General features: G+C 48.1%; 1 protein-coding gene across 3 annotated transcripts in view; it reads left to right on the top strand.

Moving 5' to 3' along the window:
- Positions 1-21116, top strand: part of LOC144150127 (papilin-like) — a 247241-nt gene that overhangs the window by 182050 nt on the left and 44075 nt on the right. For all 3 annotated transcript variants that reach the window (XM_077681954.1, XM_077681955.1, XM_077681953.1), the window contains exons 20-27: positions 296-673; positions 5662-5938; positions 7467-7600; positions 8510-8757; positions 12971-13147; positions 14057-14233; positions 16163-16339; positions 20710-20886. In XM_077681954.1, the coding sequence (XP_077538080.1) occupies positions 296-673; positions 5662-5938; positions 7467-7600; positions 8510-8757; positions 12971-13147; positions 14057-14233; positions 16163-16339; positions 20710-20886 (1745 nt within the window). The remainder of the gene's footprint in view (positions 1-295; positions 674-5661; positions 5939-7466; positions 7601-8509; positions 8758-12970; positions 13148-14056; positions 14234-16162; positions 16340-20709; positions 20887-21116) is intronic.

The following is a 21116-nucleotide window of genomic DNA, read 5'->3' as shown; positions in this document are numbered from 1 at the left end:
CGCTGTTGCCCCCTTGTCTCTGCCCCTGGTTCTTGTACAGTACTTGTTTGTTTGCTTTTCTTTATCTTGCACTGTGTATTGATACTAGATACAATGGCTGCTTTGAGCTGTGCCATTGACAAATGCAAATTTCGACAAGTGCGAGCCGATGTCCAATTTGCAATCTCGAGTGCCAAAGTGGCATCAGACACTGAGGCAATTTTTACTCGAAGTACAGGGATTGAACACTTTGCACAAAAGGGTTGCAAACGACACCAATTTTAACAAGCTTTGTCTCGTCGCCTATTCTCGGCAGGTTCGAGACCAACTGCACCAACACCACGTTTGGCTGCTGTCCCGATGGCCTGAGTGCAGCCGAGGGCGAGAACTTTGCCGGCTGCGTGGTGGCTTGTGAGAGCACGCCTTTCGGCTGCTGCCCGGACGGGCTGACACCGGCCTCGGGCATTGGCTTCGAGGGCTGCGACAACTGCAGCGAGTCCCTGTACGGCTGCTGTGCAGACAACACCTCCTTCGCCCTGGGCCCCGATGGCGAGGGCTGCTGCTTCCACTCCGAGTTTGGGTGTTGCCACGACAACAAGACCGAGGCCCAGGGTCCCGACCGTGCCGGCTGCTCCTGCCACACCACCCCGCACGGCTGCTGCCCCGACGGCGTCAGCACGGCACGGGGACCCAGGTACGTTTACCAAGTTGGGGTAGTCATCGTCGCCACCGCTGTCGTCATCACCATCGTCATCACCACCATCATCATCATCCACCACCACCACCACCACCATCATCATCACCCCGTCTACACCCTGCAGGGCAAAGGCCTCTCCCATAGGTCTCCAATTATCCCGGTCCTGTGCTGGGGTAGCTGTTGTTAGTATTTATGCAGTGTGCAGTGTGCAGCATGGCTACAATGTGATGAGTGTGGATTGTGGTGAGGAATCGAAAGGACCGATGAGTGACCGTCGCGCTGCCATTTTGTTTATTTGATAGGTAATACGTGCAGGCATATTCACGGGTGGAGGGACCGCAACAAGCTAGTACGAAAAAAGCCAATCAATGAGCTAACCGTAAGGCGTAAAGTCGAAGAATTCAGGATCGCGCTGCAGAACCGATATTCAGCTCTTACCGAGGAAGCGAGCGACAATCTTGCACGCATTATCATGGAGTGTGCAGTAGAAGTCGGGGGCACGATGGCTAGACAGGATACTGGCAAACTTTCCCAGGAGACGAAATATCTAATTAGGAAACGGCAAAGCATGACGATCTCCACCACAGCTGACAGAATTGAACTAGCGGAGCTTTCGAAGTTAATCAATAAGCGTAAGACAGCTGACGTACGGAAGTATAATATGGAGAGGATCGAATATGCTGTAAAAAACGGAGGCAGCCTGAAAGCAGTGAAGAGGCATCTAGGTGTGGGGAGAAATCAGATGTATGCACTTAAAGACAAGCAAGGCAATGTCATCACAAATAGGGATAAAATACTAGTCAAAGTAGCCGAGGAGTTCTATAGAGATCTGTACAGTAGCCGGGACATCCAGGATAATGTCGAATGAGACAGTAGTTCAGAGGAGATAGACATCCCACCAGTAACGACCGAAGAAGTAAGGAAGGCTTTGAAAGAAATGAAAGGGGGCAAAGCACCTGGTGAGGATCAGATAACAGCAGACCTCTTGAAGGATGGCGGAGAAGTTGTACTTGAAAAACTAGCAAACCTGTCAACGCAATGCCTAATTACCGCAAGCGTACCGGAATCTTGGAAGAACGCGAAAATCATCCTAATCTAGAAGAAAGGTGACATGAAGGACTTGCAAAATTACAGGCCGATCAGCTTACTGTCAGTCGTCTACAAGGTACCTACCAAGGTAATCGCTAACCGAATTTCTGCAACCTTAGATTTCAGTCAACCTAAAGAACAAGCAGGGTTCCGTAAAGGCTATTCAACAATGGACCATATTCACACGATCAATCACGTGATAGAGGAATGCGCGGAGTATACTCAACCCATATATATAGCCTTCATAGATTATGAGAAAGCATTTGACTCGGTCGAAACCTCAGCAGTCATTCAGGCATTACAGAACCAGGTTGTAGATGAGCATTATGTAAGAATACTAAAAAATATCTACAATGGGTCTACAGCTACCATCATCCTCCACAAGGAGAGCAGTAAAATACCTATAAGGAAGGGCGTCAGACAAGGAGACACAATCTCTCCGATGTTGTTCACAGCATGTTTACAAGAAGTATTCAGAACGTTGGATTGGGAACAGGTGGGAGTAAGGGTTAATGGAGAATACCTCAGTAACCTCAGATTTGCTGATGACGTTGCCTTGCTAAGTAACTCAGGGGACGAATTGCAAAGCATGCTTACCGCACTGCACAAACAGAGTGGAACTGTGGGCCTGAAAATTAATATGCAGAAAACTAAAGTAACGATTAATAACCTCGGGACAGCACAGTAGTTTGGGATAGGGGGTGAGGTAGTGGAAGTGGTAAAAGAATATATCTACTTAGGCCAAGTTGTGACCCCGGATCCCAACCATGAGGCAGAGATAACTCGAAGGATAAGAATGGGGTGGGGTGCTTTCGGCAGGCCTTCTCAGATAATGAATGGCAGCCTACCATTGTCGCTGAAGAAGAAAGTGTATGACAGCTGCATCTTACCGGTACTCACCTACGGGGCAGAAACGTGGAGGCTCACTAAGAGGGTTCAACTTAAATTGGGGACGACTCAGTGTGCTATGGAGCGGAAGATGATAGGTGTAACATTAAGGGACAAGAAGAGAGCGGAGTGGGTCGGGGAACAAACGCGTGTTACGGACATACATATTGGGCCTCCTCGATTATCAGTCCGGGATCGTCCGCGGACTGCCGGAGATGCGATCCGGTGCTCGATTTTCCCATGTATTCCTATGGAGCTTCCAGTCCAAACGCAGTCCTCAAACTGTCCGCGGACCATCCAGGACTGGTTAATCGAGGATGCCCATTAGTAGAAATGAAAAAGAAGAAATGGACGTGGGCAGGGCATGTAATGCGAAGGTGAGATAACTGTTGGTCATTGAGGGTAACAGAGTGGATCCCCGGAGAAGGCAAGCGTGGCAGCAGGGTGCGGCAGAGTGTTAGGTGGGCAGATGAGATAAAGAAGTTTGCGGTGATAAATTGGTCGCAGTTAGCGCAGGACCGGGATAATTGGAGATTAATGGGAGAGGCCTTTGCCCTGATGTGGGTGTAGATAGGCTGGTGATGATGATGACGCGCAGGCACGCGGGTGTGAGAAGACAAGAACAACCAAAGCACGGACGGTGCTGTGCGGTGTGTTACAGAGTATTTTGAGCAGAGATAAGTGGTGCAGCACACTTGGCACCATCCGGTGGTCGTTTATTACATAATCAACAGCTGTGTAGCTTTGGTGTGGCGGGGCAGAGACTGGGCCAAAATTCAAGGAGCAATGAGTCTTAGGCTGGTACATCTTGTGTTGTTGTGTTTTCTTCTCGATTGTTGCGGTAGAATGCCCATTCATCACACAAGGACGGGGAGTCGTCAGAGTGACACTTCCTACCACTCTTTTACTAATTTTGCCTTGGTGAACTGGTCTCGAGTGTGCAGGCGTGTTCTGCAAGTGGCGCAGTGAAACCCAAGCACACCACATCATCACACAAGGACGGGGAGTCGTCAGAGTGACACTTCCTACCACTCTTTTACTAATTTTGCCTTGGTGAACTGGTCTCGAGTGTGCAGGCGTGTTCTGCAAGTGGCGCAGTGAAACCCAAGCACACCACATCATCACACAAGGACGGGGAGTCGTCAGAGTGACACTTCCTACCACTCTTTTACTAATTTTGCCTTGGTGAACTGGTCTCGAGTGTGCAGGCGTGTTCTGCAAGTGGCGCAGTGAAACCCAAGCACACCACATCATCACACAAGGACGGGGAGTCGTCAGAGTGACACTTCCTACCACTCTTTTACTAATTTTGCCTTGGTGAACTGGTCTCGAGTGTGCAGGCGTGTTCTGCAAGTGGCGCAGTGAAACCCAAGCACACCACATCATCACACAAGGACGGGGAGTCGTCAGAGTGACACTTCCTACCACTCTTTTACTAATTTTGCCTTGGTGAACTGGTCTCGAGTGTGCAGGCGTGTTCTGCAAGTGGCGCAGTGAAACCCAAGCACACCACATCATCACACAAGGACGGGGAGTCGTCAGAGTGACACTTCCTACCACTCTTTTACTAATTTTGCCTTGGTGAACTGGTCTCGAGTGTGCAGGCGTGTTCTGCAAGTGGCGCAGTGAAACCCAAGCACACCACATCATCACACAAGGACGGGGAGTCGTCAGAGTGACACTTCCTACCACTCTTTTACTAATTTTGCCTTGGTGAACTGGTCTCGAGTGTGCAGGCGTGTTCTGCAAGTGGCGCAGTGAAACCCAAGCACACCACATCATCACACAAGGACGGGGAGTCGTCAGAGTGACACTTCCTACCACTCTTTTACTAATTTTGCCTTGGTGAACTGGTCTCGAGTGTGCAGGCGTGTTCTGCAAGTGGCGCAGTGAAACCCAAGCACACCACATCATCACACAAGGACGGGGAGTCGTCAGAGTGACACTTCCTACCACTCTTTTACTAATTTTGCCTTGGTGAACTGGTCTCGAGTGTGCAGGCGTGTTCTGCAAGTGGCGCAGTGAAACCCAAGCACACCACATCATCACACAAGGACGGGGAGTCGTCAGAGTGACACTTCCTACCACTCTTTTACTAATTTTGCCTTGGTGAACTGGTCTCGAGTGTGCAGGCGTGTTCTGCAAGTGGCGCAGTGAAACCCAAGCACACCACATCATCACACAAGGACGGGGAGTCGTCAGAGTGACACTTCCTACCACTCTTTTACTAATTTTGCCTTGGTGAACTGGTCTCGAGTGTGCAGGCGTGTTCTGCAAGTGGCGCAGTGAAACCCAAGCACACCACATCATCACACAAGGACGGGGAGTCGTCAGAGTGACACTTCCTACCACTCTTTTACTAATTTTGCCTTGGTGAACTGGTCTCGAGTGTGCAGGCGTGTTCTGCAAGTGGCCCAGTGAAACCCAAGCACACCACATTGGAGGTGCAGCATTCTAGCCACATTTTATTTCCACCGTCCTGTCACTGCGCTGGTTTGCATCAAACAGTCATGCCGCAGCTCCAACCGCCAAGTGATCCACCAGCACATCACTGCTTGTGCGCATTTTACATTTATTCACCTTCATTACCGTGTGCTGGGAATTGCATGGTAGTGTCGAGGCTCCCCTTTCTTGCCGTTTGCCTACACAAATCAGCATACCTGTTGGTTAGTTGAGCCTGAGGCCTTTGTTTTTTACTTGGTTGACATACCCTCAGCTCTAGTCCTAGCATGCTAGCAGGTTGCAACACCCTCTAAAAAGCATCAAAGTGCGTCCGTTTCTGACCTGGTTAATCACTTCGGCTAATCTATCGGTTAGAATCGTTGATCGATTGACCAAAGCTCGGCCAATCCTGCGTGCGTGCCAGCTTCTCCACCAATGCCACTCGCCTTGAACGCAGCAGTCCAGTGATGGCCAGCAGCGTGGGTATGGGACACGTGTAGTAGATCCGCTCTGTACAGTGCCCTTACCCCAATCCCCCGCCGTCACCCCGCCCCTATGTTGTGCAGGTACTACGGCTGCACGTGCCACAACTACCCCTTCGGCTGCTGCCAGGACGAGCACACACCCGCGGGGGGCCCCAACTTCGAGGGCTGCCTCTGCTCGCGCCTGCTGTACGGCTGCTGCCCCGACGACGTCACGCCTGCCCGGGGCCCCAACCTGCACGGCTGCCCCTGCCAGACCACCCCCTTCGGCTGCTGCCTGGACAACCGCACGCCCGCCCAGGGGCCCAACCTGGCCGGCTGCGGCTGCGAGACCATGCCGTACGGGTGCTGCCCCGACCAGGTGGGAAGCCGCTCCGATGCGTGGCGCCTGTTGGGGAACGTAGTTAGCAGAAGGGTTTGCTGACAGGCCACTTTATACATCGTAGCACTAAGAAAAACAGCGCAAACGACTGGATGAAGAACAGCGCCTGCCGTTTTGTCATCCCTTTCTTCGTCCTGTCGTTTGCGCTGTTTTTCTTAGTGTAGTTAGTTATCGGAAAGTGTTTCGTGGTTGGGTCCCTACCCCCCTCTTCCTTGGGGAAAACAGAGGCAACCAGATGGGCCCGCCGTCTGTCGAGAGAAACTCGAAGCAGCAATCAGCCATGATGGTAGCCTGGTCAAGTTGGTTATTCATGGTTACATGGAACAGCACCGCGGACGAAAACGAGAAAACTACCCCGTGCTGAATGCTCTGTTTTTGACTTCGTCCTCAGTTGTGGCTGTTGAGAGACTTAGCGGAAAGGAAGGGGAGAAGGGTTCAGTGCATGAGGAAGTCGAATCGAAGAAGGATCACTTATAAATCATCAGCACTGTTATTTGTCAGTAGTGCTTCGGTAGTCTGCGGGTGCTCCCCCGAGTCATAGAGGGCTACTGCGCTGGAAAAAGCGAGATATAAACCTGCTTTCAATTTTCTCTGACTTGAAAAGCAGGTTTTATTCAACAGAGAGAGCTATTAAGAGTGGTTGTTTAGCAAAGTTCAGTTTTTTCATCCCCCAGGGGGCTGCTCCCATGCGTTTGCCCTTCGTTTACTACAAAAGAGAGCTGATATTACGTAGCGCTCATTCTGAAGTGGACTGTGAGTTGCAAGTGGTGGACATTGCATAACTCTGCTTCTTTCTTCATCCCTGCTGTTTGAGTGCTTTCCCCACTCGGAGGATTTCCTCCAGTTCCTTTAAAAACTTAAAAAACTTTTTTTTAATGTTTAAGTAAACTCTGTGAAATTTGTCAGTCTTGCTGCTTTTCCCCCACCGATTTCAAATATGGCATTGTTTTTTTAGTTGGTCAATGAGTTCCCAAGATAATTAGAGGTAACTAACCATTTTTGGAAGAACAACAGACAAAACAGTGTTGGTCATAAAACTGTAATCTTTACATTTTCCAACACTATGAACCCTGGTGAGTGCAATTAGAGAAGCATTTTTTTTTATGTATCACTTGGAACTAATTTTACAGCGCATTAAACTTCAATGTTTGAAATGGGCACTCAAAATGGTTTCTTGCCACTGGTGCCACCAAGGTTTAATGAGCTGTAAAATTAGCTTCAAGCGATACATAAAAAAACCACTTCTCTTATTGCACTCACCAGGGTTCACAACATTGGAAAATGTAAAGGTTACAGTTTTATGACCGAGACTGTTTTGTCAGAAGCAGCAAGACTGACAAGTTTCACAGAGTTTACTTGAAAATGAAAAGAAATAGTTTTTAGTTTTAAGAGCCATGTCCCCTCTTAAGGCAGGCTGGTGTGCACTCCTTTGCGCTCGTGTGAGCACTGTCTCCTTGCCCTTGGAGCGACCGGTACGTTCCCAGTTGATGGTAGTTGATGCTTGCAGCGAACGCCGGCCCGTGGTCCGGCCTTCGGCGGCTGCCCGTGCACGGCCATGCCTTACGGCTGCTGCCCCGACCAGCAGACTGCGGCCCAGGGGCCAGACGGAATGGGCTGCGAATGCGAGAAGCTGGCTTACGGGTGAGTGCCTGTCGTCGAGTCTGATCGGAGCTAACTGGACAGGAGTGACCGTGGCAACAAAAGCGCAATGCCAGGCGTCCATACTTGGGGGCGCAGGGCAATTTGCGTTAACGTCAAGAGTTGGTGCTGCGGTTTTGCAGAATGGCGCGTTACTGCCGCCGTAGAGTTTCATACAATAACAATTAGAGAGGAATCTGGCGCTGTGATCATCCGCCGCAGTGGGCGTGATGGGTAGTGCTGGATTCGGATTGGCACTCGATGGCTTGTCGAAGTTGCTATGAATTGAATCCTGCAGGCAGTTTCGTTTTAGTTTTGGACTTACATGAACGTATTTGCTTGCCTACGCAGGCTGTTGGAAGAAGCGTTCAGAAATACGTTTCTCCTTGAACTGCATGCCGTGCGTGCTCTGACGCCGCCCTGAGTGGAATGATTTACAACCAGAGTTGCGAATTGGGTGGGTTATGAATTCGTTGCCGGCACAGCGAGCAAAGTTAAGTGGCCATAAAATGCGAGCTCTGGGCAGGGTTTCAGCACTAGCTTGGACAGAATCAGTGTTTAAAGCATGGTGTGGTAATTGGGCTGCTATAAATAGGCTGTTTTACTCAACCAGCAAGGCTAGAGCACAAGTACCAGAGCCACAATTTACTTTAAGGCGACGCGAGGACAGTGCTGAGGTTTGCGCCAAGGAAGGGCTCCTAGGCAAAGTTGGCAAAGTACGCTAACAGCAAAAACCATGTTCTTAGCCCGCATGTGCGGAGGCATTTGGTGTCTCCATCTCCAGCACATTCGAGCGCAGATAAGCCACAACGCCTTGCCTCATGTCATTCTTCCGAGAGTGCTTAGCTTTTCCTGCAGTGGTCTTGTCCTTGCATTGCCTGTGCACCACAACCAACCCCTCCTTCCGCACAGCTGCTGCCCTGACGGCCGCACTGCGGCCACGGGGCCCAGCCTGACCGGCTGCACGTGCCACCACTACCCGCACGGCTGCTGCCCCGATGGCCGCACACCCGCCCGCGGTCCGGACGCCGATGGCTGCACCTGTGCCCTGACCGCTTACGGCTGCTGCCCCGACGGGGTCACGGCTGCCCGGGGCCGCAACTTCGAGGGCTGCCCACTGGACCCCAGGATCCCCGCGCCCGCAAGGAACGTCAGTGCCAGTGAGTGCTTCCCGCTGCTCTCAATGCCTGCTCATCATCATCGGGGGCCTCGCACGAGTGGGGGCACTTGTTTCTTAATTTTACGGTAATTTGAGCTACAATGTCTTCCCCGCCAGTCTGTTCTCTAATCCACACAGCCAAATGCTTATCCCCAAGTATGATCCCTGGCATTCTTCTTTCCATAGCAAGTTGGGCTGATCTATGTTAAGGTTTAAAGGAAAGGTGTGCAAGTTGGTAAGGTTGCATGGTTGAACAAAACGCGAAAGTAACAAATAAACAGAGAGGAGAAAATGGGGCTGGCCCATTCTATTCGTTCGCCTGTGTTCTGCCTTTACTTCCACACTTTATTCAATAATGTGGTGGCCGGTAGGCCGGCTTTCATGGGAGCATGGTGAAACCAACCATCTAACAAACCAAAACTAACAATTCATACATACATAGGTACTATATGGAACCTTGGAAAGTAAAGAAATTGGCCTGATGGGATTGAAACCTGCGTGTTCTCATTCCTAAAAGAAGTGTATCACCACCGTCAGGTATTTTGAGAGAACAGTGAAAGAACTTTGGCACTGGCTGTAAGAGGATAAGTGACCTCTATCACTAGGGATTGACCAAGAAGCATAAGCCATAAGACCTTAAAGATTGACTTGAGAATACTTGAGTGCATACACATTCATCCAGTATAAATCAAATTTTACACTAAGATTGCGTTTTAACTTACGACTTTATGCAAAAAGTGATTGTTCCACAGTCAAACAAAAGCCAATTTTCGCGTGTGGTGCTTCCCCTAATATCGTTTTTTTCTAAAATTGGTCTGTCACAACGTGTCAGATGCTTCATCTAACAACTCTTTTTCAGTTTTTTTTACGTAGTAAATTTTTTTTTCGCAACATGTGAGATCACTACAGCAGTGCCAAGGTAAGCAAACCAGTCATGCCTCATGTCAGGTCACTTTTTGACCAACATGTTTCAAAATTTTGAGCCAATTTCTGACCATTCTTACTCTACTCGTGGTCCCAGTCTCCACACTACACGCATGACTCTGTTCAAGGGTTGCAAAAGGGGCTAGCGTTTTATAATGCTTTGCACTGTCTTTTCTCCCCTCCTTTTTCGCTGCATCTGTTTTATATCAGGACGGCTCTTGTAAGTACTCTTACTTCACCTTTCTCTGCTTCATGGCTCTTTTTAATACTACTGAAGTTGAGGACTCTGAACTGGGGCTTGTAATTTATTAACTGGCCTTCAATCTGGTGCCAAGTTTGTTGATTTCTTGTGTACACCTATGGTTCGGGCATGATAGATTATCAGCTTTGTTAGCAATCATTCCCTAAAAGGGGGTTAGCCTGTCACTGCAGTAATTGGTTGCATCATTTCTCGTCCAAATGCACATCTATTTCACAGGTAACAAGTGCACTAAAGGGACTCATGGAAGCAGTTTTCATGGAAACGAGCTGATTACAACTTTTGCCTTAACAGGTTTTTGACGTAACACAGTGGCTTTTGAACCATGAAGGTGCCAGCACCTCTTTCTCAGCTTTGAAATAGAAAGCGGAGGGGACATTCTAACGAACATTCTAACGGACGTAGAGCTGAACTTGTACATTTTATAAACATTGTTCATGTCGTTCCCATATTACAAAGAGGACTTACAAATACTCCCTGACATCAATTAGTTTACTTTAGCTAGCATTGCTATAACGATTGGGGTTTAGCAGTATTGTCAAGGCTATGTTCTGCTCCAGCTAAAATCTTGTGCACATTGGTTCTTTGGTGCACTTTTTGGTGCACTTTTTTTTTGCACACATGGCTTTCTAGCGAAGCTTTAGTGTTGTGCGAAGGCATGGAATCAGGTGTGTACTGCATGCGAAGAAGCCATAAAAATGCAAATTCCGTGTGCCAAAGTAGATCTTTTGTGTCACTGTCGAGGCTTTTTTTAAAATGGAAGAAGAAGGGGGAAGTTTTGCAGCCTTCTTTGAAAGGCCTTTGCAGATGCTCATTTAGAGAACTGCTGATCAAAGAGCACCTGGAACTGGCTTACTGTGTAGCTGCAAGCGATCCAAAGTGGCGAAACTTGCCAAAATTGAGAGCCCTTCTGAGGTGTCCAGCAATGTTTAGGCCATACTTTCATTTGCTTGCATGGACACTTTTGTGTATTGTGACTGTGGCCGCTGTGTTTGGCGGCAACTGGGATCACAGCCACTAACATGTGACGTTTGGCCGCGCCACCTGCAGGCTATGAAGGGTTTTCGGTTTTCAGTCGCTCGTTGCTTGCACGGCGTGTAGGTTCCTCAGGCCCGCGATATGTAATAGATACGCCGACTTTGCCTCCTCGTCTACCATGCACCGGATTTTGTGTGTGCTGTTCATACTTAATCAGTTTATGGTGCTGCACTACTGGAAATTTGAGACTGCTTTAGCTATCCTTTGATTGCATTAGTGCAACGACGCACGTAGCTTCACCACCTAGTGCACATTTGGTGCAGCTGGGAGGAATGCCCGAGAATCCGGCATTGTGGCGGTGCTTGGGTACGTCCACACAAATCTCCAAGAAGAATGAAAAACTTCCGGTGGGCAAGCAAGGAATAAAAACACCGGTGTATCCAAAAAGAACTAAGAGATGAACATTTGTTTAAATAAGTCAGAGGGAGAACAGAGTATGTTGCATGATACTTTGCCTGGTGGTAAAATGACAGGCATGCGGCCATGGTTTCCTACATGTGCCAACATGTACAAAGACACTGCTGCCAGCAAAGGGAGTCTGGATATTTTTTAAAGGAAAACTGGGAACCTGTTTCACTTATTCGAAATGAACGCTTTCGATGCTTGGCAGTTCTACTGCCTGCTTTTGAAGCTGCTCTGAAAATGCGATTTACTTTGGAGTGGATTCTAAGCACAGAACTTTGTGGCTAGAAAGGACAACAAGGAAAAGGACGACTACTACAGGACAGTGCAGCGCATGTGTACATAAATGCAATACTTCATGCCGGCTTGCTCCAGGATAAAACGCTGGTCTCATTTCTTCGTGAAGCACTGCCTTGATAAAAGAGGAAGACTAGACGTGTTCATTGTGCTGGTAATGTGCAGATTTTGTGTGTTGTTCTGCATTACCCCGTCACGGGGACCTGCCAACGCTGTGTGGCCCACTTAGTATTACCGGGATGGCTGCCAAGGGATGGGGCGAGAAGCACATTAGAAGCCAGAGAGCTGAGGGCAACGAGTAGGTTCAGGCAGTTTCAAGATAGGAGTGGTTAAGGAGGGACACTGGTTTTGAGGACCGAAAATTTGCCAAAAAATCAATTTTCTGTATTAATTTTATTTGCAGTCTGTAGGTCCCAAAGAATGTACCTGCAAAATATCATAGCTGTATCATAAGTATTCACAAAGCTGTCGCCCTTTGAAGTTGCCTAAATGACCATTTTTGCCTATGTTTGCAAACTTCGTGCCCTGTTTTCTCAGAACCAATTTTTTTCCCACATGGTCAGCTGTCGGGTACAATATCTTGGGATGTACTGGTTCGATTTACATCATTTTTGCTGCATTCGAAAGCTTAAGAACTGAACAGTGCAATAAAACCACAAAAGTATAATATTTCTTTGTACTAAGTACAATTTTTTTATGCATTTTGTTTTAAGAAAACGTCGATAATTGATGACCTGACATTTAATAAATCTACATCAATTGCAGAAACAGTGATAAAATTACTGCTGTGGTATAGTTGCACTTCCTGGTCCTTCTAGAGCACAAAGGAACAAAAGGTATTCAAGTATATCATAAGCAGATAATTAAAAATTGCCCGAAATGAAATGACATAACATGTTGCACAATTCTGAACTTGGAGTATATAGACGAAAACTGACTGCATATTTCTCGAGATTTTAAAACACACTTAATGTGCAAATTTCAAGGTGATTGGTTCAAAAATAACAAAAATGTCTTCAAGACCAGTGTCCCCCCTTAACAGCTGATGGGCTTCTAGCCACGGAGAGCTGCCAAGCAGTGCCTCCGTCTCTCAACTACACATGCGGGCATCAATTTGCCGCGGGAATCGTGGTCATCATGATCATGATCCTGAAATGGGCAGTTATGTTGGCAGGGGCACATAATGCTGGTACCAACATGAAGTTTGCAATGCAGTGACTGAGCTGAGACCAATAGTAGAGCCTACCGTTGTTCAAAAGCACAAATCACGGATGCGCGACCCCTCGTGGCGCAGGCGTGTGCGGTCTGCCTGAGGACCTGGGGCCGTGCCGCAACTACTCGGTGAACTGGTTCTTCAGCGTGGCCGACGGCCGCTGCACCCGCTTCTGGTACGGCGGCTGCGAGGGCAACGGCAACCGCTTCAACTCCCAGGAGGAGTGCGAGGAAACCTGCGTCAAGCCACAGGGGCCCGGTGAGAGCTGCGCCAACACTGGCGCTCTCGGAGAACACGTTGTGGTGGCTGCCTGTCCTCCTCTCTGCAGTGAGGAGAGGCAGTGAAACAGGATGCCGTTTTCCCTCAACTCGCTGCTACCCTGGGTTCAAATTTCACTCGCGACGCCGCCTACCCACGCGAAATGTAAACAAACGGCAACGAAAGTGAAAAAGGGGTTTCCAATGAACATACCAGATGGCGTCAGTTGTCCGAATAGCCGGTTTTTACTTTTTGCAAGAAGTTGAACGATGACCTATGGTGGGGTCACGAAAGAGTTAAATCATAAAGTGGCAATTTTGTGTACTGTATACCACTACTAGCGCAAAAACTGTGGGTGGAACTTGGTTGAACACGGGGCTTTATGTCTCATATCTACACAGCGTGGAAAAAGGGGGGAGGGGACAAAGAAAGAAGAGAGGAGGACAAGGAGGCGTGTTGACATCAGTAAGAATATCTAATAAAGGTTCCCAAATAAGACGGAACAGTTACTGTCGCGCCAATTCGAACACAAAGTCTGTTCATTTATAAAACACCAAAGTGTTGCTGCTCACAAAATTTTGTAAGGATATGTCGCCGTGACAGTGTGACTATTTTGACCAATGGAGGTACCGAGCTGCATTTAAAGAGGAACCCAGACCTTTAGTAAGTTAATTCAGTGGTCCAGGAGCAACTTAGACGGCTGACTATGAGAGCAGCAGCCATGAACATGGTTTCCCTGAACGCTTTGAAACGCTCACAGTTTTGGCTTTGTTTACGTGGAGCTCAAGAGTTTACCTTGTTTTTGGGTACCAGGCAGCTCTTTTTGTGTGGCAATCAGATGTTGTCTTTTTGCTGGCATGGAAACCCTCGCTGAAGAGGCAAGTTTTTGTGAACCTGCTCCTGTCGCAGACGCCTGCCTGCTGCCCAAGGTGGTTGGCTCGTGTGACGGCCAGTACGAGCACTGGTACTTCGACGCAGCCACCCGTTCGTGCGCATCCTTCATGTACGGTGGCTGCCTGGGAAACAACAACCGCTTCACCAGCAAGGACCTCTGCGAGCAGACCTGCCTGCACCAGGAGACGCTCGGTGGGTCTCCCCTGCACCCCTCGTTTATGAAAGTTATTTTTTAATTGGGTTGGAGGCTACGTTTGAGTTCAAGCTGGGCTTGCAGGCTACCTGTAGAGTTACTGGCTACTTAGAGTCTTGTTTCAAACACTATACTCGGGGACAACTTTCTGTGGCAATGGCGCGAAAGCAACGGAGGGAGGAGGAGGATGAAGCTAACTGCTCTGTGTTACTGCGCGAAGTAGTTCCCAATAAACTGGTTTCGGTTTCAGTTTCTGTGTGACTGTTACGCATTTGATACAGTTAATTTCTTCGCATAAGCTCCGTAATTGAGTGCGCTGAACCACGATCACCGAGCATGCAGGCATATTGGCGTCTCCTTCCACACGCTTCATTTGTTTGTAAACACAGGCCAATGGTTTGACTGGACACGTCCCGAGTGGCCGTGAACTGGAGAACTCGGACCGACTGTGGACTCTGTATCGTTCAGAAGAGAAGGGAATTTTGTAAGCGCTGCAGTTTTGACGGAATGCACCGATGTGTAAACTCTTCTACTGGCCAGCACCACCGGCATGTGCGGCGTACTTACCTAGCGCGGTCGCGGTATACCGAAAGAGCAGCATGCACACATACTTACGCACACGCTCGCTTACGCCGGGAAACTGGCTAACCGAACGGATTGCGAAAAAGGGGTAAAGTCCCGGTTGCATCAGTCTCACTTGGGCGCACTTTTTGCAAACCACTCGCTTCGTTTGTTTAGACAGCAAAGCTTTACAATTCCTATGCGGAGAATGAAGTGGCGAGCTGCCAAAAGTAGCCAACAAGAATGCCATGTTTTTTTTTTTTTCGGGAGGGAACCATTGCGACGCAGCCGCAACAAAAATATCCGAAAATGTAAAAAAAAATGCTCTCTGCTTCATATATTGTGGCTAGCAATTTAGTAGCACTATCACTGCAAGTCTAAAACATAAGAACTAAATATTCTTGAATTGCTGAGGTTACCGCCAGCCAATTATTTTTGTTGAACTACTTCCAGGTGCGCAGTAAAAAGGCGTGGTCGGGCTCTGTAGCCGTGACTGCATTGCCACAGGAAGTTGTCCCCGAGTATAGTTCCCCGATACGTCTCTGAATTCATTTCATCCTTTATCAAAATGAACTGAACATTTAAACAAAGGGGTCCCTAATGTAGCATCATTACACGGACAACAGAGTTGTAAGCCACCAAACTGAGTGCCTAACCCATGGGAGACAAGCTCAAGTTGAGCTGTTCGTGTACTGATTCTACTTACGACCCTTAGCTTTTGTTTTTACATAAATGCGCGTCTGTGGGAAAGTCAACAAATCCCGTTTGAATTATGCTGCATCATGACTCGGTACTTGATGACATTCCGAAGCCGGAACTGCTTTTGCAAAGTGTAAACATCCCATCAAGAGATCACAAGAAATAGCACGGTTACATCAAACTACAGGGAGATCGGTACAAGCTGAGGTGTTCGAGAGCGGGCCCATATTTTGGGTGCGTTGGTTTCCAGCAGTGATGGCAGGTTTCCAGCCCTCTGCATTACTTTACAAAATTTGGAGGGAGTCGAGTTCATTCAGTGGCCGTTTTATGACCACCATTTGCTTTTTATACAGTATGGTGTTTGCCTAGCTCTGAGGAAATATTTGTACACGTGTAAGTCAGGACTGATTGTATCGTTTTCTCCTCGTTAGTTGGGGATGATCTTCACCTCACTGGCGTAATGAGTGGAATGAGGAGGTCTTCCACGATGAGAGGCACTTCCAGATTATTAAGCAGTGGAAGAGAATGACTTGCAATTGTTCCACATGAAAGGACAGATGGTGTTATGTGTCATTACCTGCCATTGTATTTTATGCCCTTGCCGATTTGTTCGAGAAAATTAACCTGTAAATGTCCCTGTTCTTTTTTCCCCTCCTATTTCCCACAAGACCCGTGCGAGCTGTCAGTCTCTCCAGGACCATGCAGGGGGTCGTTTCCACGGTTTTACTACGACCGGCAGGACAACCGGTGCAAGCAGTTCACGTTTGGGGGTTGCCAGGGCAACTCCAACAACTTCGCCACAGAGGAAGAGTGCTCGGAGCGATGTGTCAGGCTCAGCGCTCACGGTGAGCTGCTCCTTCGCTGGGCTCACTTGCCCTGGGAGCATTTTTGGGCCACGTTTGCAGACTGGCCATGTTCGTGTGGGTCTTCCAGGCTCCAGCCATGTTTGAACACAAGGAGAGAGGCTCTTCCCCAGTGGACCACAGACGTCCATCGAACATCCGTTGGACATCCGGTGTCGGACATTTGGACGTCCATCAGACATCCGCAGAAAGCCAGCGGACGTTTTACAGACGTCCGTGGGATGGTCCGATGCAAAGCAATTGGTCATCCTACGAACGTCCGACAGACGTCCCAGCCGGATTTTCCGATATCCGGCGGATGTTCAAAATTGGACATTTCCAAACCGAAATGTACAGGGGACGTCCAGGGGATAACAAAATGCGGATATTGGATGTCCACCGGACGTCCGCTTCTAGTCCTAAATTTTTCGAATCGGGGAGAACCTGTACTCGCTGTAAACCTCAGTGCTTTGTTGATAACAAGCCTTGAAACACCACTCCAGCTTTACGAATACTTGATACAAAAGCCTCTTCTGTAGCTTGTTTTGGCACAACCCTAATTATAAATGCTTGCCCCATGCACTCTGTGGTCAGACAACTCCACAACCTATTCATATTTCTCTTGCCTAGAGTGCGAACAGTGATGTTACAGAAGCATAATACAGTGGAACGTTGCAAGCTTATCGTCATGACTTTTCAATAAGGACTATGCATACACTGCGGGCAGTTGTGCCAACATTTATAAATATGAATAAGTTGTAGGCAGTTACCACCTCGGTGACAGGATGCTTCAACATGACAGCCGACAGTGTACACATGGTTCCGTATCGAAAAGCGGTTACGATAATAAGCTCGCAACTTTCCACGGTATTATGCTACTGCGAGCATCACTGCTCCCACTTTTGCCAAGAAAAATATGAATAGGGTGTGGAGTTGTGAGTCCACACATTGTGTGGTACAAGCATTTATAATTAGGGTGTTGCTGAATCAAGCTACAGAAGAGGCTTTTGAATTAAGTATTCTTAAAGCTGGAGCAGTACTTCAAGGCATGTTATCAATGAAGCACGGAAATTTACAGCAAGTACAGGTTCTCAAGTTTACTAGAAAACTGAAACCTACACTATTAAGCTTTATGAATCTATACCGAGTATGTTTGGGATATTTCCATTAAATTGCTAAAGACAGAACTTCCAGCAATGCACGCTGAATAACAACAAGTTAGCTTGAAAAAGTGAAGTATTGAACAGTTAAGCAGGCTGCTGAAAACAAATATACTGAATGAAATAGATTACATGTTGCAAAATATGGCAGGCAAAACAGATGAGACAATGTCGCAAAGCTTGAAAATTTTTTTTATTTAACGCTTTATAACCTCCAATGTAAGTACAACCTTTCTTGTTTCCATCACGCTTCATGCCAGGAACATCTCGGCTCAAACTTTCCCCAACTCTTCGGTCAGCACCTGCAAAACCAAAAGCAACAATTACAGGTTTCTTTTTGGAGCCACCCGACAGAAGAAGTCAAATACATGTAAATTCAAACTTCGTGGTTTATTTAGTCCTATATATGGCTACATAATTAGACACTAAAAAAGAATTTTAGCCTGCTTTTGAACTATTTTGGTTGGCGCGAATCTACAGCTAATGCAGATTCGAGCAATTTTCGTCACAGCAACAAGAAAAGAAATCAGCACACTTTTGTTGCTCCTGTCGCGAGTGTGAATGGGCCTTTATACCCAAGACATTCACACGGTGACTGGCAGCTGCGGAGGGACGTAACTTCGCGCACCGAAAGCCTGATTGGCCAGGCTAAATGCCTCCCCCCTCCCCCCATATTTCAATATTTTTAATCACCAAGTAGCCCAACTCCAAGCTTCGCAGAGTCAGTGGGGTGCGTTTCGATACGATGCATGCTTTTCACCTACGCGCTTTGACGGCGTCTATCAATATGAGATGTGCGCGCCGTAGTGGAGGGTGCCGGATGAATTTTGACCACCTGGTTATCTTTAACGTGCGGCTAAATGTCGTACACACGGGCGTTTTCTCTTTTCGCCTCCATCAGAAAAGCGGCCGCCAAGGCCGAAAATTGAACCCGTGTCCTTGGGCTCGGTAGCACTACGGCTTAGCCACTGACACAGCGGCGGGTAATGATACGTGCGTCTACAAGTGTGCGTCTACAAATGCATAAGCAAGCACGGCAAATATATTAGTACACGCTCCATGCTCGCGTCAGCAAAATGCGTTTACTTCACCGCGTTCGCCGGCATGAGCCACACTAAAGGGCACCTCGGCGTAAACACTACGGCCGCGTCCCCTCTGGGGTCGTGAAATCACCCCCATACCTAAAACTCACCGTACAGCTTCCTACACGTTTCGTGACACGTGCCTACATTTCACCTCAAGGCCAATGCATAATGCATCTCTGCACCGAGCTCACACAGTAAAAATTGTTACAACCCTTTCCGTAAACCTGAGTGAACGTAAAAGTAGCCACTGCGCACACCCCGTCGTAGGTAGCGCCGGGCTGAATGCGAACGCGGGCATGCTCAACGACTTTCTTTCAACGAGAGTACGTGCACGTACTGCTGATAGCTTTAGGGAAACGGTATAACTAATTTGTCGCGCCTATGTTTGCGAAGGAAAGGTGATTCCCTGAGCGCGTTTTTACACTGTCATTCAAAACGCTCTAATCCAGTCATGCCTAACTTCGGCACAACGTACGGCTGGTACGGCGTTTGCAGTACACGGAAAGCTAAAGACGATTTCCTTGCCCTCTCCCCACTCACCGGCACTTATAAAAATGTCTTACCTTTCGTTGAGGACGCAAAAAGATGTCAGAAGAAAGCAGCAGGGTTTCTTTCTCTAAGATAATCGAAGTTCGTTGGCGCTTCACAACTCGCACACGATAGATTGTCGCACACAAAAGCGAATGGCTATGGCTGTACGGCTTGACGTGTCTTGACCAGTGTTGGCTTTGCATCGCAAAAAAGAAAAAAAAAAACTTTCGTCACACAAAAAAATACTTTTTAGCCTACTTAGCAGCAAATCAAACAATACAACATTGTATACCAACCCAACTGTTTTTATAAAACTTTACGAGATCTGCTGTCGTTCTTTTTTTGAATTCGTTCAGCCCGCAACGAGTTACTTGTGCGCGAGCCAGAAAAGCGCGAGGGTTACAGATATTGCAATTGTTTCCTGAGCTTACAAATTGTTTGCCTCCCGCTGCAGGCAGCAAGAATATGGATAACATAATTAACGCGAGGCTAATTACGATAAGTTACAAACATGATCGAGGAATATTGCTTCAACCATACAGGCGTACGATGGGCGTCCAGCGGACGTTATTGATGGGACCATAGTAATCGTCCATGCACAAACGTAGCTCGGACGTCCGTCGGACCAAATTGAACGGACGTTCACGTTTCCCAGAAAAATACATCCGAAGTATGTCCACCAGACGTCGAGCGCGGGACTTGGACGTTCGGCCGTAAAACGGACGTCCTACGGATATCTGTGGTCCAATGGGTCCTTTTGAAGGGTTTCATTGTACTCCATATTTCTCACATGCCATTGACCAAACGGACAATGGCTAGTAGATTTGATAAAGTAATCACACTGAACCCACGTAATACTGGCAACTGACATGTATTTAATGGCCATATGCACCGAACTGTACAACTTGATTGATTGATTGTAGGGTTTAACGCGCCGACGCAACGCAGGCAATGAGGCACGCCGCAGTGGAGGGTTCCGGATTAATTTTGTCCACCTGGGGATCTTTAACATGCGCCAAAATCTCGTACACACGGGCCTTTTTGATTTTGGCTTCCATCAGAAAAGCTGCCGTCACGGCCAGGAATCCAACCCGCGACCTCGTGCTCAGCAGCGCAACGCCTTAGGAACTATACAAGTTCTTTGTTCAGCGTCATTTTAACAAAGCCCTCCACTACTAATAATTAGTCTTTTTGCAATGCTTCTTTTCCAAGATTCCCCTCACCACACTTGCACACAATGCCCTAAGACTAATGTGGCACACTACCAGTTACCATGCGGAGGGGAAGAATGCACTTTGTTGTTTAGTTGGCAGCTGCTCACCGCTTTGCAATGAGAACATGAACAGATAACTGCCACTTGATAGACTCACTAGTTTGAACAGCAGTGCATTCTAGATGTGACCATATTGCATTGTTACTAGAATAACGGCCTCTTGTAATTGACGTTTCTTATTCGCAGCCTTGGCACTGAAGACTGTGCATTCCGCTGCTTTCTAAGCCTGGAATTGAGATCACAAGGTGCACTAGTGGAGCACCAGTGCCACCCTGAGCCTTCTCCCAATCTATGCACTCGCAATTCCGTCCCCTGCCATTGCAGAGATCTGCATCCTGTCCAAGGAGGAGGGCCAGTGCCTGTCGACGGTCCGCAAGTGGTACTACGACTACCTGGAGGAACGCTGCAAGGAATTTGTCTACACGGGCTGCCAGGGCAACCGCAACCGCTTCGACACGCGCCAGCAGTGCGAACGCATGTGCAACTCCACCAGGGTGGCCGGTACGGGTCCCTGTTCTACGGGTTCCCGGGGGGAAGGAATGGGGAAGGCGTGGCTTCCGATTCACCACATCCTTTGGCATGATGCATTGCGAACAAAAATGCGCCCATTCATGCATGCGTTTTCACATCACAACATTACCATTGTCCTTTTCACCGCCACTATCAAAGGGTGTGAGCATCGTGATTTCACGGCTTCCAAAGAACGGAGATTCACAAGAAGAGTGGGACAA

This window comes from Haemaphysalis longicornis, unplaced genomic scaffold (assembly GCF_048455015.1).
Source record: "Haemaphysalis longicornis isolate Haplotype H1 unplaced genomic scaffold, Haemaphysalis longicornis Haplotype H1 scaffold_8, whole genome shotgun sequence".
In the NCBI taxonomy this organism is placed as follows: Eukaryota; Metazoa; Arthropoda; class Arachnida; order Ixodida; family Ixodidae; genus Haemaphysalis; species Haemaphysalis longicornis.
This window is presented reverse-complemented; position numbering and strand designations above follow the sequence as displayed.